Source organism: Vombatus ursinus, unplaced genomic scaffold, assembly GCF_900497805.2.
Source record: "Vombatus ursinus unplaced genomic scaffold, bare-nosed wombat genome assembly UNPS02014778.1, whole genome shotgun sequence".
Taxonomy (NCBI): Eukaryota; Metazoa; Chordata; class Mammalia; order Diprotodontia; family Vombatidae; genus Vombatus; species Vombatus ursinus.
Window position 1 is genome coordinate 28,589,798 of NW_020954556.1, and position 21,969 is coordinate 28,611,766.

At 40.3% G+C, this 21,969-nt stretch overlaps 1 protein-coding gene across 2 annotated transcripts in view; it reads right to left on the bottom strand.

Annotated features, from left to right (window-relative positions):
* Positions 1-15,358: 15,358 nt before the first annotated feature.
* COMMD1 (copper metabolism domain containing 1) overlaps positions 15,359-21,969 on the bottom strand; it is a 250,030-nt gene continuing 243,419 nt past the window's right edge. The window contains exon 3 of one of the 2 annotated variants that reach the window (XM_027865382.1): positions 15,359-15,581. In XM_027865382.1, the coding sequence (XP_027721183.1) occupies positions 15,474-15,581 (108 nt within the window). In that variant the 3' untranslated portion in view covers positions 15,359-15,473. The remainder of the gene's footprint in view (positions 15,582-21,969) is intronic. The other variant, XM_027865384.1, reaches the window with a different exon arrangement.

Here is a 21,969-nt window from a genome sequence, read left to right on the forward strand (position 1 = left end):
GGTCTGAACAGGGTTGAGTAAAATCCTGGAATTAACATCTCATTACTGGACACCAAGCTTCTAGTGAAGTCTAAGGTTGTATTCATCGTTTGGGCTAACATATCAAACTGGTGGCTTATATTGAACTTACTCTTTGTTAACACAGATGAAATGGTATTTAGACATTGATTTTTTTTAAACCCAATTGTAGGATTTTCCATTTATTCCTCTTAAATTTCATCTTATTCTATTTAGCTCAATGTTGCCTGCCTGCCAACATCTTTTAGAATCCTGATTTTCATCTAATGTGTTAACTATCCCTCCTTGCTTTGTCTCATCTGAAAATATGACTAAGCGCGTCATCCATGCCTTTATCCAAATATCCTGATAAAAGCATTAATAAAAGACCCAGTAGAAATCTGAGGAGGGGTTGGTTCTAGATGACTCTAACTTCTCTTGGGGACTGGCCAATGAGAGTCCTGTCCTTATGAACATACATAGTTGGTTCGTTGTCCTTCATTCTCAAATAGGATCAAAATGATATTACTACGTCAGGATTAAGGTACAGTGTGTTCAACTCTGGCTGATCAGACCAATATGAGCTGGGAAGGCTCTACCACAGGCCGGGCACAAAAAGTCCATGTGAACATATGGAATGGAAATGTCTCTAAATTCGAGCATCTCACATTTCTTTTTAGCTACTGCAATTCTGCTTTGCTCACAGAGCACAGAGCCTTCTTTGATGCAAGCACGCCATGCTGGGTGGTCCTTTGCCACTGTCTCCCAGGTCACAAAATTGATTCCAAAGTTCTTCAGAGAGACTTTGAGAGTATCCTTGTATCACTTTTGCCCTACATGTGAGTGCTTGCCTTGTGTGAGTTCTCTATAAAATGGTCTTTTAGGCAAATGTACTTTTGGCATTTGAACAAAGTGGCCAGGCCATCAGAGTTGCACTCTCTGCAGTAGAGTTTGAATGCTTGGCAGTTAAGCTGGAGAAAAGACCTCAGCGTCTGGTGCCTTAACCTGCCAAGTGATCAGAATCTTCCTAAGATAATTTGAATGGAAGTGATTCCATTTCCTGGCATGGCACTGGTAGATGCTCCAGGTTTCACAGGCATACCACAATGAGATTACCACAAAGGCTCCACAGACCTTCAGTCTGGTAGTCGGTTTAATACCTCTTCTCTCCCACACTTTACTTTGGGAGCCCTCTGGCAACACATAGTATATACAACCTCTCGATTCTTATGATGCTATGATCCCCAATTCATGCTTCATTAGAAGATTAGTCCTGCTGTCAAGTAACTATCTAGACACGTGGCCATATTGCTGTGTCTTGGCTTTTTTTATGAATCCACAGAACCCTCAAATGAAACAAAGTCCTTTTTTTTTGGACCCGGGATTAAGAAGTGCAAAAGTGAAAAGTGAAAAATATTAGAGAATGGGGCATGAAGGAGTCACAGAACTTTAAAAATACTCAGCTCAGAATTTGCATTGAAACTAAGACTATTTCGATGCTATTTTGGCTTAGAAATGGTGATCTGTGCTCTCCAGACAAAATTTCTCTCAGCAGGCATAGAAATCGTCAAAGTTACACGTTGCAGATAACCTGTGCTACTACTTGTCAACAGGACTATTACATATCTTCCTAAATGGTTCTGTTTTTGTGAGGACTGCCCACACATAAAAATTAAGCAGTTCTGGGAAGAGCTGATTCTGTAAGGGGAATTTCCACTCCTTGTAGAAGCTTTGACAAGGGAAAATAAATCTGGAAGATCCATCTTCCTCAGGGACAATTACCCTGGAGGAAAAAAAATACAATCCCAGATTTTTTAATTCTAGAAGCAAAATGGAGACTATGGTATGTAGCTAGGTTGGGCTAAGGGCTCCTGCAACATGTTCTAATCCCTGCAAAGATGAAAACCAGTCAGATCAGGAAATGCTAAAGTTCAGGTTTCTTTGGATTCTGTTTTATGAGAAGTCAGATTCAATAGGATGCCTGTGAAAAAAATGATAAACATATCTGACTATCTGGACTAGTATGAAAAAAATTAATCACCAGGAAGACCAGGAAATGGACTGATTGTGAATATGTATGCAGTAGACACTACCATAATAATGTTAAATTAGTGTAGGTGTAGTTTGCTAAATACAATAGCTGTGTTCCTTGACAAGCTATCCGTAAACCAAATTTTCCCCTATCACATGATGTATTTGATATACTTAGTTTTCTATTTAATGTGTAACAGGAGATTGGTCAATGAAAGTCCAGTCTTTAGGTGCAGGCAGAGTATGTCCCACCTAATGCAATCCCCTACATGGACTTCTTCAAAGCATGTGCAAATATTCTGTGACTATCTGCTTACCGTGTAGCAAAAAGAAGCCTTTTAATTGGCTACTGAGCAGGAACAGACTGTGTATACAAAAGTCCCCAACTCTTGGACCTTCCACTCTTTGCTTTCAAAAGCCCTTTCTCTCAATAAATTGGTTCTCTTCCCTCCATAAGGCTTAGGGTGCTCAGTTTAAATTCAATCAGTTTCATCTCCCAAGCTCCTTTGGAAATCTTACCTAGTTGAGTGGCTAGGAAAAAAGGTATGGATGACGTCTGGGTCCTGGAAATAAATTCACTGCCAAATGGTCACTTCATACACAATTGAGTTATTTAAGCTTCCAGACATTTTGCTTCAGTTGGAGAGTGTCTACTTTGCATCTGAAGGCGTCCTCCTTTCCAAAAGTCTCTTTTAGCACCTTCTGTCTTTCCATTTTTGCTGAGGTCTCTGATATTCTTGGACATCAGAATTTCTATTTTAAAAATATTTTTATTGATATATTTTATTTTCATATCATCTTAATTTCCTCTTATATCCCCCCCACAGAGAGCCATCCCATATAACAAGGAAAATTTTGAAGCCTTTTGCAAAATGAATATTCCAGCAAAAAAAAGAAAAGAAAAGAAAACGAATATTTCAGGCCTCTAATTCATATTGAATGTGAAATTATTAAATAAACCCATTATTTTCCATAGTGGCTTGCACATAGTAGGTGCTCAGGAAATACTTTTAAAATTAATCAATAAATCTTGAATGCTATCTATTGAGGTTGCTTAAATTGAAGTATGTCTACATTATTCAAAGAAACTTGTCTGGGGCAAATGATGTTGTTTTTACTGAGGAGGTATTGTAGAAAGTATTCTGGACCTGAAATGTGAGAACCTGGATTTGTCTGGCTCTGCCATTTTCCAGTTATGTGACCTTGAATGAGCTTAGAACCCATTTGCCTATGTAATGATAATGTGATGATAATACTTATTATAGATAATACTTATTTTAGTTAGATAATACTTTTTTCTTTTTTAAAAAAAATTGTTTTTAGTTTTCAACATTCACTTCTATAAGATTTTGAGTTCTAAATTTTCTCCCCCTTCCTTCGCTTCCCCCTCCCCAAGATAACATGTAATCTGATATTGGCTATCCATGTGCAATCACATTAAACATATTTCCACATTGGTCATGTTGTAAAGAAGAATCAGAACCAAAAGGAAAACCATGAGAAAGAAGAAACAAAACAAAACAAAAAAAGAGAGAGAGAAGATAGTATGCTTCAATCTGCATTCAGATTCCATAGTTCTTTCTCTGGATATGGATAGCATTTTCCATCATGAGTCTTTTGGAATTGTCTTAGATCCTTACATTGCTGAGAAGAACGAAGTCTATCAAAGTCAGTCATTATACAATGTTGCTGTTACTGTGTACAATGTTCTTCTGGTTCTGCTCACTTCACTCAGCATCAGTTCATGTAAGTTTTTCCAGGTTTTTCTGAAGTCCACCTGCTCATCATTTCTTATGGAACAATAGTATTCCATTACATTCGCATACCACAACTTGTTCAGCCATTCCCCAATTGATGGACATCCCCTCAATTTCCAATTCTTGGCCATCACAGATAATACTTATTTTTAATACTTAGATGATAATACTTATCAAGGGTGACTATGATGATCAAATCTAAAGGCCTTTACCTCTTTCAGCAAATGTTCGAGCTCTCTCTCTGTCTCCATATATACATATATATGCATGTATGTATATATGTATATTTGTTTGAATGAATGAATGGATAGTTATCTTAGACTAACGGACTTTAGATCTGGAAGAGACCTTGGGAAATCATCTGGTCTAGTCCTCTGCCTGCATGGAGATATGGTGCTAATTTCTCATTTTATAGATAGGACAGTTGAGGCCTTATCTTCTTCATAGAAGGAAAACTCCCTGAAGACAGGAATTCTGACTTCATACCTAACCAAAAAAAAAAAAAAAAAATCACAAAGTTGGATAGAAACCCCCAGAAGCTATCTAGTCCAACCTGCACCTAAAGGAGCAACAAATATACTAGACTAGACTTTCCTTAAATATACCAGACTGAACTTTCCTTAAATATACCAGACTGGACTTTCCTTAAAACCCTTCCCTCCCTCCAGCGCAGAGCAGCCTACTATTTTTCCAAGCAGCCCATTCTCCTTTTGGATGGCTCTACTTCTTAGGCAGCTTGAAATCACCTCTCTGTTCCCTTGATTCATTGCTCCTATTTCAGCCGTCTGGAGCCAAGCAGAACCAATCTAATTTCCCTTCCCATAACAATCCTTCTAATAGTTGGAGACAGTGACTATACCCCCTCTAAATGTCCTCCAGGCTAAACCTCACCAAAATTAATCAGAGTAGAATGACTTCCGTCAAAGAAGGCAGGCAAACTTTCAAGATAAAGAGCAAAGGTTTTAACGAAGGCCATTTAGACCCATAGGTAGGTTAGGGCCTTAAAATCTTCTCATCAAGCAACCTGACCTTCTCCATACACCAGTGACAAAATATCCTTGATCTGGGGCAGCTAGGTAGCACAGTGGATACAGCTCAGGTCCTGGAATTAAGAGGACCTGAGTTCAAACCTAGCCTGAAACACTAACTAGCTGTGTGACCCTGGGTAAGTCACTTAACCCAATTACCTCAAAAAAGAAAAAATTCCTCTCATTTCTGGTTGAGTCTAATTCTGCCTCCCATAGTGCTAACTACTATACTCTGTATATATGTATATATTTTTAAATGTTGCTGACATATTGGCAAAGTGTTTGGTGACATAAAACAGCAGCACATTTCAGACTCTAAAAATAAAAATGGGAGCAAAAGTGTGATATTCAGTGACTGTTTTCCTTTGCAAACCAGTCCCTGTAAGAAATTATTCATTCAACTTTACTCCTAAGAGCAATTCAAGGTGTTCATTTGTGTGTGTGTGTGTGTGTGTGTGTGTGTGTGTGTGTGTGTATGTGTGTGGCAATGAGAGTTAAGTAACTTGCCCAGAGTCACACAGCTAAGTGAGTGCTATGTGTCTGAGGCCAGATTTGAACTTAGGTCCTCCTGACTCCAGGGCCGGAGCTCTATCCACTGTGCCACCTAGTTGCCCCCCAAAGGTGTTCATTTTGATTGAAGAAGTTTAGGGCTGAGACCCTGAATGCCTTAGCAATCTGTTCTTTCTCTGGGTAATGGGGATTTGCTGGGTCTTGCCCCTCAAGCTAATGGCTCCTACTCTAGTCACGTGAGTGACCATTATTATTATTATTAGTTATCAGTAATTATCTGTGTCTTCAAAGCTAATCTCCTTTGCTTTCTGGTCAACCTGCTCCCTTCCTGTATAGAAGGGCAAGGCAACATGCCTTTTTTTTAAAAGCACTTACTATGTGCTATGTGCTACTGATCTTGTATGTTCTGATTTATGTATCTTGTCGCTGATCCTAGATTGTAAACTCCTTGAGGGTGGTGGCTCCTCAACCTCGAGGACCTAAGATCCTCACAGAAAGAAATTTCTCCCACTTTGGTCCATTTGACTGGAGGTCAATAAATCAAGAGGCGAGGCTGAAAGAGAAAAAGTTTAATTAGCACCAGCAGATGGGCAGTTGCTGGGTGGCTAGCAACCATGCTGAACAAAGGGAAAATACATATATTGAGCTTTCCACAGCCTTAGGGTTGATATTATTTTGAAGCAAAAGAAGCCTGTACAGTGAGGCTGTTCAGCTACTTTTCTTATTTGGGAGATTGAATAAAAAGGGGACAGGATGTCAGGGAATTTGGGGGAGAATGGGTTAACTTTGGAATTGCCAAAGTCAGGCTTGTTCCAGTGGGATAATGGTCTTATCAGAATATCCTGGTGGGCCAGTTAATCTCTAAAATAATGGAGGCCTCCTTCAAAATAAAATTAGTAAGGCTCATTCCACTGTTGAATAAAATACAGACCGAAGATCTGTCTCTATTTATACACCCCACAGTTCTGTTTCTTTGACCTCTGAGGTTATTTTTTCTAGATAGAAGATATTTCCCATAAACTCACCATCCACCTCTTCCATAAGTTCAGGGACTGCTTTTGCTTTTTCTTTGCACTCCTACTCTCCCCCTAGGACTTAGTATAGTATTTGGTACATAGTAGGTGCTTAATAAATGTTGTTTACTGATCTAATCCAACCCCCTTGTTTTATAGATGAGGAAACTGAGGCCCAGGGAGGATAAGTGACTTGGTTAAGGTCACACAGGTAGTTATCAAATTCCAGAGATGATATTTGAACTAAGGTCTTCTGGCTCTAGGGCAGCTAGGTGGTGCTGCAGATAGAGTGCCAGGCTTGGAGTCAGGAAGGCTTATCTTCCTATGTTCAAATATGGCCTCATACACATACTAGCTGTGTGACCCTAGGCAAGTCACTTAACCCTGTTTGCCTCAGTTTCCTCATCTGTAAAATGAGCTGGAGAAGGAAATTGAAAATTATTCTAGTATCTTTACCAAGAAAAACAAAATGTCGGGCATAACCGAACAACTTATGACTCTAGTGCCAGCAATTATCTATACTGCACCATGTTTCTTTCCCCTCCCTAGCCACTGCTCCTTCCATATGTGCTGTAACCTATTTAAATGTAAGCTCATTGAGGTCAAGGACTACCTTTCTAACATTCTATATTTATATCCCCAGTATTTAGCATAGTGCTTGACTCATAGTAAGTCCTTAATAAATGCTTTTTTATTCATTGGAGAAATGATCAACTGTCATGGCTTCAACTATCAAGATATGACTACCACATTTTTATAACTAGTCCTAACCTCTCCCCTGAGCTCCAGTCCCACGTGTCCAACTCCTTATAGAACAATTCCCTTTGGATGCCCTACTAAGACCTCTAACTCAGCATACCAATGGGGTCATCTCATTCCTCAATAAATTAGCTCTCTCTCCTGGTTTCCTTGTCTCTGTCAGTGACCTTACCTAATTCTCTCAGGCTAGAAACCTTGAAGTCTATGATTCTTTCCTCTCTTTCACTTGCCACTAAGTCCACTACATGCTTCCTTTGAAATGTCCGTAGGATTTACTCCTTCTTTTCTACCATCCTAGTTTACATTTTCACCATAGGCGGGCCTGAATTATAGCAATAGCTTTCTATTTGCTTTCCTGGTTTCCAGGCTCTCCCATCCTCAATCCCCTCTGCAAATTTGCTGCCAGTCATCTTTTTTTTTTTTTTTTTTTTTTTTTGCTTTTTGGTGAGGCAATCTGGGTTAAGTGACTTGCCCAGGGTCACGCAGCTAGTAAGTGTCAAGTGTCCGAGGTCACATTTGAACTCAGGTCCTCCTGACTCCAGGGCCAGTGCTCTATCCACTGTGCCACCTAGCTGCCCCTAGAGTCATCTTTTTTAAATGATGATTTGATGTCACTTCCCTGCTCAAAAACCAAAGAAGGTTCCTTATTTCCTTACAAGTCTAAGGTCCTCAGGTCAGCTATACAGGCTTTCCATAGTCTGCCCTCCACCTATGTCTCCAAGGTTTTCCTGCTGCTCCATAACATAAATCATATATGCCAACTATCTCCTTACTATCCTACAAATAAGAGACAGTGTAGTTTAGTGGAAAGATCCCTGGACTTGAGTTAAAATCCTACTTCAACCAACCTGTTCTGTTTATTCTCTGGACTCCTAATGTACTGAGTTTGGACCCCACCACTTAGCACTTGTGAGAGCACAGTAATGACAGCTCTAAGAATTAGATTATCTAGTCCAACTCCCCAATTTTGCAGATGAGGAAAATGAATCTCGGGAAAGTCAGGTGACTTGTCCAAGCCATAACAGTGGTGTGTATCTGAAATTCAGATCTAGGTCCTGTGATTTCAAATCCAGTGCTCTTTCTACCATACAGCACTGCCTCAGTATGCTCCTATAGGTGCTAATCAATTACTAATTATTTTACATGTAAGTTGAGTTTCCCCAACTAGACTGTAATTTCCTTGGGAGAGAGAATCTTTTATGTCTGCCATAACGCCTAACTCATGGTTTGTTATTGTTGCTGAGTCATTTCAGTCGTGTCTGACTCTTTGTGACCCCTTATAGGGTTTTCTTGGCAAAAATATTGAAGTGGTTTGCCATTTCCTTCTCCAGCTCATTTGACAGATGAGGAAACTGAGGCAACAGGGTTAAGTGACTTGCCCAGGGTCACACAGCTAGTAAGCATCTGAGGCTACATTGGAACTCAGGAAGATGAGTCTTCTGACTCCAGGCCCAGTGCTCTATTTACTGTGCCACCTAGCTGCCTCTAACTCATCATAGGCTCTGAATAAACATTGCTGGTCAATTAGTTAAAACAGAGTCCTCATTTAAAGAGGTCCTTCCTCTGCCCCACTTCTCTTCCCTACATTCCAGCCCTAAGGAAACAGTCTGCTTTTAAGAGAAAAGCAAATGCTAAGAAAACATGAAATTAAAAATGTAGACATTTTTATGATAAGGTCCTAGATATAGTCACGTAAGTCTACCGTGGCCACCTCTAAAGCAGTCGTTCAACACTCTGGGTCTCAGTTTCTTCATCTGTGAAGTGAGGGTCCGATGACCTACACTAACAAAGAAATTACTCATGTTCATAGTGACAATCCTGGAGACACTGTAAGCTATTAAGGCATCAAAGAAAGATTCAGTTTTATTCCGAATGCTGGACTCACTCAGAGAAGAAGATACAATATTTTATAAAGACTTTCAACAGTGAGGATTAAAACAGGATAGGTTTCTCAATATAGCCAGCAAACTGAAAACTACTGCAGCTCATTTGTAGTTTTACCATACACAGGTAGTCAAATCATAAGGTGAGTATCATTAACCAAAACTGTTAACCCTCCTCAAATTTTTACTCTAGTAACAACAAGCACAGGCAGATGCTCCCAAAACACATCTGCACTTCTTTCTCCTGCACAATAGATCTGATTGTGTTTTGAGAGGAGACATGTTTGGAAGTGAAGGATCAGGGATACCCAGTATAAGACAATAAGCTACGATAGAATCATGGGTGGGCACATGGTAAAGATGCTGTGGGACTAGGGTAGTGCCATATTGGATGGACATGGGAGCTTTATATCTGCCTCTAAGGAGAACGAGAGTGATATCTAGCCTGTTTAAAATCATTGGACAGCTAGGAAACCAAAGTGGCAGACATAATGATGGGTGCAGCAGACTGCAGTCAGAGAGGGATGGTGTCACAGATGCACGTGCGCACGAGCACACACACACACACACATACATACAACACAACACAACACACTGTGAATCCAAGATGCCTCCATATATAGCACCATTCTCTAAAAATAGCAACCATAACCTCAAGTTCAAGCATAGTCTTTTCATGAGAAATTTCTTGTCTTACAACTCTCTTCATCATATTCACACTAAAAAATTATGTCACCCTCAGGGCAATTGCTCTCCAACACAATGGACGAGAATACAAAGAGCATACTTACTTATGCACGTAACTATGATTTGTTCCTATAGCACAGGCTGGCAGGAAAAGATAAGTCTGAGAGGCCAGGAGCCCTGGCAGTAAGCTATTCTCTGTGACCTTGGGTAAGTCACTGATCAACTCGATGTCGACATTCTCTCATGTCTCAGGAGAAGATGATAATCTGCAATTGGATCAGGCAAGGAAATCTTCTGACATCTTGGAGCTAAAGGTACCAGAGGCAACTATGGAATATCTCAGGTCCTAGGAAAGCCATAGGATGGGTGACTCACACAAAGTTCCACATGTCTTTCAATAATTTCATTCTCCTTTCCCTCCTAAGCTGCCAATGAGCAGCAAACTGAGTTTCATCTGCTTTGATTTTTTCCTGTTCACTCTCTGAGTAGGAATTCAATACGTATCACTATAGCAGTCACTAAAATACCCTAAAAGGGCCTAAATCTCTAAGTTCCTTGTCAGTTCCTAAATTCCATGATTCTCTATGAAGTCTTGTGCTTTGTATTCATATGTGGGTTTCATGTTTTGCTTGCACTTTTCCTATTTGACCATTCCATCTTGGACACATACTAGTTGTGTGATCCTGGGCAAGTCACTCAACTTCTTTTTGCCTTGGAGACAGCTAGGTGACTCAGTAGATAAAGCAATGGGCCTGGAGTCAAGAAGACCTGAGTTCAAATCCGGCCTCAGACATGCACTAGTTGTGTGACCCTGGGCAAGTCACTTAACTTCTGTTTGCCTTAATCTACTGCAGAAGAAAATGGCAAACCATGCCCTATCTTTGCCAAGAAAACCCTATACAAAGTCACAAAGAGTCAAACAAAACTGAACAACAACCACAATTGGACATACAGTTTGAGATGTCTGAAGGTGGTTAGAGATGTGAGATTGGAGATCAGCAGAGAGATTAGGGCAGAGTTGTGAATGGTAATCAAATCCATGGGAGCTGATGAGATTACCAGGTGACAGACTGCCAAGAGGGAGAATAGAAGAGAGCCCAGGACAGAATCCTGTGGGATGTTTACAACATGAGAGTGTGATATGGATGTGGATCCAACAAAAGAGATTGAGAAGGAGTGGTCTGATAGGTAGGAGGAGAACCAGGAGAGAGTGGTGTCCTGAAAACCTAGAGAAAAAAGAATATCAAGGAAAAGAGGGTATTCAATAGCATCAAAGGCTGCAGAGAGGTCAAGAAACATGGGGATTTAGCTGTGTGATCTTGGGCAAGTCACTTAACCCCAATCACCTCACCAAAAAGGAAAAAAAAAAGAAAAGAAAAGAAAAAAAGAAACATGGGGATTGAGAAAAAGAAGCCATCGGATTTCACAATTAAGCAGTCATTGGTAACTTCGGAGAATGCCATTTCAGTGGAATGACGTTGGATGAGTTTTTTGTGTGAGATAATCACTGTCATCTCTGGGGGTGAAAGAACCGCCTGCAGTTGAATACAAATGCTATTTTGGCAATTCTGAGGTCAAACATTATACACTCTGTAGTTGGGGTTAAGCTCAAGCTACATATATTTTATATGAGTTTTCCTTTCTACCAAATAGATCACTACCCCAAACATTCTGAAAGTCTCTTGCAGAAAGCCAGAGAGTTGGGAGGAAGACATGTAAATCCTTTTTAGCATTCCCACTCTTCCAATGGAAGGCATCCAATGATTTCTCAACAGACAATATTCTTCCCTCTATAAACTTGTTGGTTAGTTGGTCTACATATTTATCATTTACTGTGGGAAATGATATTTCCTGACATCTGTTTAGCATTTATTTTTCTTTAACTTCTATTTATATCTATCTTATTTTCCTATTCTTCAAATACTTTAAAAAAAAATAGCTTCCAATAACTAAGCTTGATGTGACCAGTTAAAGTCTCAGATAATTGTCTCATGGCCTGGGCACAGTGCCTTGTACATTGGAGGTATACTAACAAATATTTGTTGAATTGACTCCCAACTGTTTTTTACTCATTACTTCCTTACAACTTTCCCAAAATATGAATTATAAGATTCAGTCTTTGAAGAACAGTTCATCAACGCAAGAAGACTGGGAGAGAAAGGACTTGGAGAGCCTCTGGAAATCTGAACCATGTATTCAAGTCTTGTCAGTACCCAGGGACCAAAAGCCATCATCATAAAGACCAAAGCCATCACTTTATAGGACCACAGACTAAGACATGGAGGAAATCTCAGGGCCACCCAGTCCAACCTGGACCCAACCCAAACAAGAATTCTCTCTATAACATGCCTGACCAGTGCTCATCTGGTCTTGGCTTGAAGACCTCCAATGAAGGGAGACTCATTACCTTTCAGGGCATCCCATTCCATTTTTGGATAGTTCTAATTGTTAATAAGTTTTTCCTTATATCAAGTCCATATCTATCTCTCTCCAACTTCCTCCCACTGTTCCTAGTCCTGCCCCTTGGGGCTAAGAGGGACAAGTCTAAATTCTCTTCCACGTGCCAGCCCTTCAAATACTCAAAGGCCGTTCTAAGTCTTCTCTCCTCTTCTTATTCATTGAGATCATCCTGGTCTTGATCAAGAAGGTTGTCCTTCTCTATACAACCTCCAGCTTCTCTATGTTTTTTTTTGGTGGCCAGAAATGAACACAGTACTCTAGATGGGGCCTGGTCAGGGCAGAGAGTAGGGTAATTATTATTTCATCTTACCCATTATGCTTCTTAAAGCAGTCTAGGATAGCATTAGGATCTTTTGTTGTTGCTGTTTTGTCTTCCATGTCACTCTATTGACTCATTGAACTTGTAGCCCATTAATAAAAACTCTAATCTGTTTCAGAATAACTGTGGTCTTGCCACACCTCCCTAGCTTGTCCTTGGAATTTTCAAACTCGAGTAGAACTATGCAATTCCATCTTATTCATCTTGGCCCATTGTTCTAGGTTGTTGAATTTGAACTGAGACCCTCAGATGTCAAATTCAACATTCTTTCTACTAATACCACACTACCTACATTTGCATTTTAACAGAGATTAAAGCACTAAATTAAAGGAATGAAAGTAAAGAAATGAAGTTTTAGTAAATTTCAGGCATCAGCCAGTTGATGAGGGAAGTAATGGGGAGATGGTACCTCAAATGATGTCAGGTGAGTTGTTGTTGTGTGTGACAGATATCTGTAACTATCTATGTACTGATAGATAGAGAGAGATATCTGTGTCACACACACGCACACACCCTTATACACAAAACTGGCCCTGAGAAAGAACCAAGAATCTCCAGTCCCTCATCAATATTTGGGCTCATCAGCTGTAACATGTATTTTTAAACTTCATTGGAAAGGCTAATGCTCTCTCTTGGTCTAGAAGTGTTCCTGTGACATGGTGCTTCTTGTCCCCACCATCCCCCTGTCCCCACCAAGGTCATTTCTGGAAGATGTTATCTGGGTTAATATGGACCCCCGTGTCTGGTTCTGCTTAAAATTTCATAGTTGTAAGGATCCTCAGAGATTGACATATCCAGTTCATCCTTGAGCCAAAATTCCCTCTATAACTTGACAAATGGTCAAGTAGCCTCTACTCTGCTCCAAGCAGAATTCTTCTAATGTTGGATCACAAAAAGCTAAAATATGGGAACTTCTGGGTAAGCTAACACCTGGTGGGTATGTTAGCCGTTCTACTCTATTTCTTATCTTCATTGAGGCTGGTAAAGGTGCTTCTGTGCCTAGACTCATGCAAAGGTCCCTCAAACCCTACACTCCAAATAAACTCATTAAAGAAGACTATGAGTCAACCAAGTGGTACAAATGTATATTATTTCTTTGGTTGAAGGGAAGCAAACCTGTAGTTTCTGGTTCTTCTTGATTTCTTTTGGAAAATCAAGTGTGTTTCTCTGTGGTGTTTTTACCACTTGCCCAAAGTTTCAGGTAAAAGGTAAAAGGCCTTCCAAAGCACAGATCTTTTCTTGTATCTGCTACTGCCATGGAGCACTCAGCACAGCTACAAATCTGGGCTCTGTTATGGTCATATGGGACGTTCCCAAAGACCTATATTCTCTGGGAGGTTGTGCATAAATAATCAGTATGTAACTATGATTCATCTTTCCTTAGATTTCTGGTATCCTATTATCTTGTGAAATGTGTTGACCTCTATTTTTCAGTGGGAGATACTAGCAAAATTTCCCAGGTCACATCATAAACCTAGGAATGGGACTCAAATCTTATGGCTCCACAGGCCAAACCACAAACCATTCTGAACCTTTCGACGATGTGGGTTCACGATGTTTTCTGAAGGGCCACACACAGGCTCCATTTATTTTTCGATAACTCCCTGGAGGGTTTTAATCAGGGAGGAAGTCAACATTTTGAGCTTGGATGTCAGGGGGCTTTCTAAAGTGTCTCTAGGCTGATTCAGGAGAAAACCTCAAGGGAAGAAGACTTCTCCCAGCCATGGAATAAGCTCATTAGAAATTACATGCATTATCATCAGCAGACCTATAAAATCACATTTTTTTTTCTTTTTTTTTGGGTGAGGCAATTGGGGTTAAGTGACTTGCCCAGAGTCATACTGCTAGTGAGTGTTATGTGTCTGGGGCCGGATTTGAACTCAGATCCTTCTGACTCCAGGCCCGGTGCTCTATCCACTGTACCACCTAGCTGCCCTTAATACCACATTTTTAACACATTACATCCTAAGAGAATTGTGGTTTCAAATCTTTATCACCAAGTGGCAAAACCTGTTAATCAATGGTCATTGTCTCAAAAGGCCTTGCTTATGGCTGTCTTCCTGAACTTTGGTACAAAATTTGATGTAATTTTTCTGCTAGAGCCTACTTTTTCTTCTTTAGCTTCAAGGAGGATAGGAAAGCCAATACATTAGCTTTTGTTGAAGAACACAGATGGTACCATAGCAACCTACTCTTCTTCCCTTCACCCTAAGGTGAGTGAGGGGACTCCATTCAGGCCCAGCTGTGGCTAGCCACAGGAGTCTAAGATCCCAAATTAAGCTAAGACTTAAGTCTAACCCAGAGTTGGCCCAAATGCCCGAATCAGTTTCAAAATTTTCTTGCATTTCCTTCAAGTCCTTTGGATGGGATATAGCCTAAGCTTGTGGCAGACTCCCTTAATGCTTCTACTTAATTGTGCTTGCATTTTGGGGGCTACTTTGGAACTAGAAAAGCTCCCAATGTAAGAGGCTAGATCAATGGTAAAGGCACTCAATGGAAGCCCTCAGTTGAATCCATATAACAGATTTTTCTCTTAATCTTCCTTTTTTCTGCATGGTTTACTATGGATACATCATGTGTCTCAAAAGTTTCTTAACACCGTTCACTTTCCATATCCACTGAAACAAACCTGTCGAGTGGACAGAGGTTTTTAACTTATGTTCCACAGACTCCCAAAGGGTCTATGGAGAGATTTCAGTGGCATACATGATTTCTTTTAAAAATATTATGATAACTGTATTTCAGTGTAATTGATTTCCTTTGTAATCCTATGTATTTTATTTTATGCATTTAAAAACAAGATTCTGAGAAGTGGTCCAGTGGATTCACCAGACTGCCCATGAGGTTCATGGGAAAAAAGAACCCTTACTCTAGAGGATCCCCCTTCCCCTCTAAGCAAAGCAAACAGGCAATATTCTATTTTGAGAATTTAATGCAATGGAATGTCATACAGAAAAAGAGAAATGGTTTGAACTCAGTGGTGACGCCTGCTGCGAACTGCCTAACTTCTTCCGAAATCACCTTCGTGGTTAGGCTGGGTTTGTCAGGGTGCTGATACTGTTCTCCACCTCAGTAAGCTTCTTCAGGATTTGGTTAAGCTTGACTTCATCAAACTCCAAACACAGACATTCAGATTCCTGGAGAAAACATAAGGGGATGCCATTTTAAAAGAACAAGTCTCAAAAAGCCAAATTAAGTTGTCAGGTATATTATAATTACTGTGTGCCAAGTACTGTGCTAAGTGTTGGGAATACAAAGAAAGGCAAAAACCAGTCGCTGATCTTGGAGTCAGTGGGGAAGCTAATATGCAAACAATTGCATATAAACATTTGGATAAAACTGATGTAATCTCGGAGGGAAGACATTGTCATTAAGGAAGATGGAGAGAGGCTTCTTGCAGAAGGTGGGATTTTAGCTGGATCTGAAAGAAGTTGGGGAAGCCAGGAGGCATAGGGTTCAGCCAATGAAAATACATAGAGTTGGGAGATGTCTCGTGCAAGAAATGGCAAGGAAGCCAGTGTCACAGGATTACAGAATAATATATGGTGGTGAGCAGAGTGTAAGAAGACCAAAAAGGGGGGCAGGTAGGTGGCACAGTGGATAGAGCATCGGCCCTGGAGTCAGGAGGACCTGAGTTCAAATCCAGCCTCAGATACATAACACTCAATAGCTGTGTGACTGGACAAGTCTCTTAACCGCAACTGCCTCACCCCCCCCCCAAAAAAAAGACCAGAAAGGTAGGAAGGGGCCAAGTTCTGAAGGATCTGAAAGGGTAATGTATTTATATTTGATTTTATACTTGTATTTCATTTATTAATTTAATTTTAGTTTTCAACATTCACTTCTACCAGATTTTGAGTTCCAAATTTTCTCCCCATCTCTTCCCTCTCCCTACCCTAAGATGGAGTGCATTCTGAATACCCCTTCCCCTAATCTGCCCTCCCTTCTATCTCCCCCTCCCACATTCTCTTATCCTCTTTCCCTTCTATTTTCCTATACTTACTATATTATGTTTTATATTTGATCTTAGAGGAAAGAATGAGCCAATATAGTTTACTAAATGGGGGTGAGGGGATGATCAGGCAATATATAGGCCCACTAGACTGCTTAAGGCCAGTATAGGGCAGGTTTCTTAGGATCTAAGGCCTTGGCACAAAAGCCTGAGTGTCCTTCCTAAGGAAGATTGTCTCTGTTCCCAGGGAGAGGGAAATATCTAAGCATTTTGGATGACTCAGTCTTTTTATTCAGTGAAAATGGTTACACATTGGTGTTAGGAACATCAGACTGGGCTTCTTATAGCTATGAAAGCTGCTACATTACAGTATAGAGAAAAAATGCTGGGCAGGAAAACTGGGTTCTGGCTACAACTCCAACACAGATCAATCATGTTACCTTGAGAAGGTTTCACAGACTTTTTGGGCCTCAGTTTCTACATCCAGAAAATTCTGCAGTTGAACTAAATGATCTCGAAGATTTCTTCCAGTGCAAAGATTCTATGAGTCTATACTGTAAAAATGGCATAGAGATAACATCCAGGAAAGAGATAATAAGGTCCTTAAACTAGGGTGATGGCAGTGAGAATGGAAAGCAAGGATTGTCGAAGCAAAAGATTTTGGAAGTAAAATCCTCTAGACTTGACAACTGATTTTATGTAGGGGAGGAAAGAGGAGGAAGAGTAGAAGGTGAATCAGAGGTCCCAAGTATGTTCAACTGGCAGAGGGGAGGTCCTATTAATAGAATTAGGAAAGTTAGAAGGAGGCACTGGTTTTAAGGACAAAAACAATGAATTTGAAAATATTTTTTCTGAATTTTTAACTGTGTCAGCTACATGTTTCAGGATTTCAGAATCCTGATATCAAATGGTGAATAGTTGAAGGAATTGGGAATGTTTAGTTTCGAGAAGAAAACCCTGAACAATCTAACTTTCTTCAAGTCTCAGCTAAAATCCCACTTTCAGTAAGAAGCCTTTCCTGGTCCCCCTTAACAATGCTAGTGTCTCCCCTCTGAGATTACATCTAATTTATCTAATTATTCTTGTTTGTACATAGTTGTTTGCATTTGCCTCCTCCATTAGAATATGAGGACAAGGTCTATTTTTGCCTTTCTTTTTCTCCCTGGCTCTTCGCACCTGGAACATAATACGCACTTCATAAATGCCCACTGACTTGATTTAAATACGGATAGTAGAATTAAGATCAAAGAGTAGAAATTACTTGAAGACAAATTTCACCTCAACCCAAGTAAGGACTTATCAGCCAGTTAGAGTTATCTAATCATGGAAAACGCTGCCTCAAAAGTAGTGAACTCCTTGTTACTAGTAGAATTTAATCAGAAGCTAGATGACCACTTGTTGGGATTGTGATAGGAAGGATTCCTACATTGGGCATGAAGGAGGTACCTTCCAACTCCTAGATACTATGATTATTTATACAATTTATGTTATTGTGTAGAAATGGACACAAGCACTTTGCCTATGATTTACAGTCATTTCAATAACATTCTAGGTATTCTTTTCAGAAACACGCCAAGAAGCAGCTCAGTGTTTCTTTTATCTCTTAAGCTGGGGATTCTGAATATGCTTTTGCAGAATGCTTTGCTAAGGTTTCCTACAAACTATATAACTGGTAGCTTCTGATCTTCTAAGTTTTGCCCAAGGGCTTTTGTATAAGTCTTTCAAAATCTTCAACAAGGTATTAGTAACTAATATCATAGACTTTTACCCATTCACAAACACTGACCAAGATGTTTGGGAACCATTTTGTTTACGTAGAAATGACTAAGATGGTACTTTTAAAAATAGCAACAACCATTTTTAGCCCTTGAATTCGCTTTCATTCTTCTGACCTGAATCTCTGACCTCTGTTTCCCTCTGCTGTATGACTAACCAAACAGGAGAGTAAGATGGCTAAGAAATCAAGGGATGAGGGCTTTGGGATGAGTGATGGTTTACCCTTTTCATTCATCAAATGCCTGGAATTAGGTCCTATAGTCTATAGAGGGGGTACACATGTCACTTGCAAACAAAAGTGAAACATGTGGCTGAATAATTTGATCATAGGTTCTTAACCTGTGTTCCATGAACTTAAAAATAAAACACTTTTATAACTATATTTTAATATAATTCACTTACTCTGTAATCCTATGTATTTTATTTTATGCATTTAAAAACATTATTGTGAGGAGGGGTCCATAACCTCCAAAAGATTAAGAATCCGTGGACTAGATACCAGACCCTAAGGAAAATCAAATCACAATTTCAAATCTCAGATCACAATGTCTCCTGCTTCCTCCCCCATTTTATAAAAATGGACACTCAGGGAGGTCAAGTGATCTCCATTTCTCACTTATTAGTGGCAGAGCCAGGACCTTGATGCCCTTGAGAGCAAGGACTGTTGTTTTGTTTTTTTTTTAGTTAGGCAATTGAGGTTAAGTGACTTGCCCAGGGTCACACAGTTAGTAAGTGTCAAATGTCTGAGGCCAGATTTGAATTCAGGTCCTCCTGACTCCAAGGCCAGAGCTTTATCCACTGCACCACCTAGCTGCCCCACAAGGACTGTTTTTTTACCTTTCTTTGTATCCCCATCATATAGTACAGTGACTGGCACATAGTAGGTGCTTAATAAATGTTTACTGACTGGAAAGCAAAATCTCTTTATTCTCAATCCACTGCTCTCTCCACTCATACCATACTCTCCTCTCAGTCCTATGGGAGAGAGCCATGTTTGACTCTTCATGACCCTATTTGGGATTTTCTTGGCAAAGATACTAGAGTGGTTTGTCATTTCCTTCTCCAGCTCATTTTGCAGATGAGGAAACTGAAGCAAACAGGGTTAAATGACTTACCCAGAGTCATGGAGCGAGTAAGTATCTAAGGCTAGATTTGAACTCAAGTGTTCCAGACTCCAGGCCTTGCGCTCTATCCACTGTACCACCTAGCTGTCCAAGAATGATACTAAGTAAGGGAAATACAGTTAAGGTTTTTTTGGATAGTTTCTGAGTTTCAAGTCAGTGAGGTCAGGAGTCCATTTTGCAAAAAGCATCCTGTGCTGTTGTCATGTTGCTGACTCACACCATGAGTCAACCAACACCACCCAGGGGAAACTACTGAAAGTGAGAAAGGCCTCTTTCCTGAAATACTTCCAAAGGAGGGAGGGAGAAGGCAGCTTCCCTTGGCTCAGGGCAACACATCAGCCCTTCCCAGCACATGTGCTGGAGAAGAAGAGGCAGGAGAGTTGTCTAAGCATCACATGATAAATCAACTTGGGAACATGTCCAAGGTTCCATTTAATCCAAAACAAAAAACAATTTTAAACAAAGGAAGAATATTAATAACTAGAAGCAGCTTATGTGCCCTAGCTTCACAAGGGGCTGTCTCCTTCTGACAGGAGACTGAACTCATCCACCAACCCCAGCCAGTTCAATTGGTGAAATTAAGAATGGGTCCCAAAGCCTTGAAAGTCTGTGATTCTTTTGTTAGTCTTAATGAGACATTTTGTTGAGGTTTAGAGTTGGGAGAGCTGGTTCAGGTGTGAAAGAATTCACTGAGACCTTCTCTGTAGCCATTGGGAGCTTTATTTCATCAAAGCTTCATGGGCCTGAGTTGAGCAAGGAGCTAAACAAAGGGGCGCCGATAAAGGAAAAAACCTAGGCTTATATAGACAGAAAACTATACAACCTGTAGGAAGATGATGTATTTTTAGGGTTTCATATGGGAGAGGAAGATGGTTGTCAAGATAAGGAAAAATTACCAAAGGCAATTCTTTTGGTACAGGATGGGCTACAGAATAAGCCTCAAACCCCCTCAGGGGCCTGGGAAAGTAACCTTTAATATTATTTTTAATCCTAGGGCACTTTTTGCCCCCACATCATATCCCCACTCAAACACTATGCAGGAGAAATCTTTTGGAAAAAGGGGCGAAGGTCGTTGTCTAAACAGGGGTGAAGAGTCCATTTCAGTGGCCAAGAATAGGTGGAGGAGGGGAGGTCAGCATGAAGGTGTGGGATGCAGTGCCAGCTGAGTCCAGGGTGGAGAGAGGCAAGCCACTCAGGGACACCAAGGGTAGGGGCTGGTATCCTAAGAGTTGAAAATGGAATTTCTGCAGGCTAGAAGACACAAATCAGACCAGGACGTTAAATAAACCAAATATATGAGCAAGTAATGGGATTAAAATGCAAGAAAGAAGGGAAGAAAACATGAACCCCAGGAGAAGGTAGGGGGAAATATCAGGCTGGAGTGGATGTCTGGCATCCAAGAGGCTGCTCGTACAATCCTTCAAGTGTTCAAAGGATAAATTCCATGAAGGGTTTTCAGGGAATAGGGGGAGAACTATAGGGTGTAAGTTAGTTGACACACCCAGCAATCATGTACAATGCCTTGCCCCACAGAGTTCCTTATCTGAATTAAAGCATTTGATTCCCGGTCCCAGGAAAGCAGGCCTAATCCTAGGCACAAGGTGGGAATCAGGAATAGGTAACAGGAGACGGGGTTCAAGGTGGGGCCCAGAACACAGCATAGCTAGAAAGCACACAGGCAAGTCCCCATGGTGAGGGGCTTCAATGCATAGTCTTTGATCACTTTTCTGACTGGTCACACCCTGAATTTTATCCCATATCTCGCATCCTGCATCCTGCTTGCTTCATCTGCCTCCAACACTCCTGTCTGTCTCACCACTCACCCAATTGCTTTTGGAAGAGGGACAAAGGAGATGTCCCTGCCCTAGTGAGGGTGGGGAGAGGAGCAAAATGAGGCTGAAGCAGCATCCAGGGGATGAAGAGAGTGTGGAACAGTTATCCTTGTTGCATGACCATTTGCTGGTGGACAGCCAATAGTCTAAGAGACACAAATCTGACAAACAAGTTTCAATATGCAGGGCCCAAATAGAAGGAGCATTAAAAATATTGTCAGAAAAAAGGAAAACAAAGAAAGAAACCAAGAGCCCCATGATGCTATTACTTACTTTTGACAGAGGATTATCTGATCTTGTCCTTTCCTCAAAACTTTCCAATTCTTTTAGGAAAATCAGATGCTATTGAGGATCCAATGTAAAATAAGTAATGACACCTTTGCAGGTAGAAGTTTTCTACCCTTGAGTTTGGTAGTTATACAAATGAATTTACTTATAAGAGGCTGACTTTACTCCAATTATCATAAAAGACTTGGGAAGATCTTTAAGTAATTAATTCCAAAACAGTTCATATCAGTAAGTTGTTTATAATAAAACATGTTTGTACCACCGGACACACAGAATAAACAGGTATTATTTCCACAATAGTGGTAAACTTTAAACGAAATTGACTTTTCCATGAATGCAAAAATATGCCATAAGTTACCTCCCTCTAAGAAAATTGCACTGAAATTCTTTTCCCCAAGCTGAAGATGTTTCTGATTTAGTTTCAGTAACTGATAGAATAACAGCTAGGTCCCTCAATCAGTTGTACCAATACCCAATTATTCTTACATCATTTTGAAACATTTAAGGACCTTATTCCATACAAACATATCTAGTAATAGGCAGATGTCTAGGC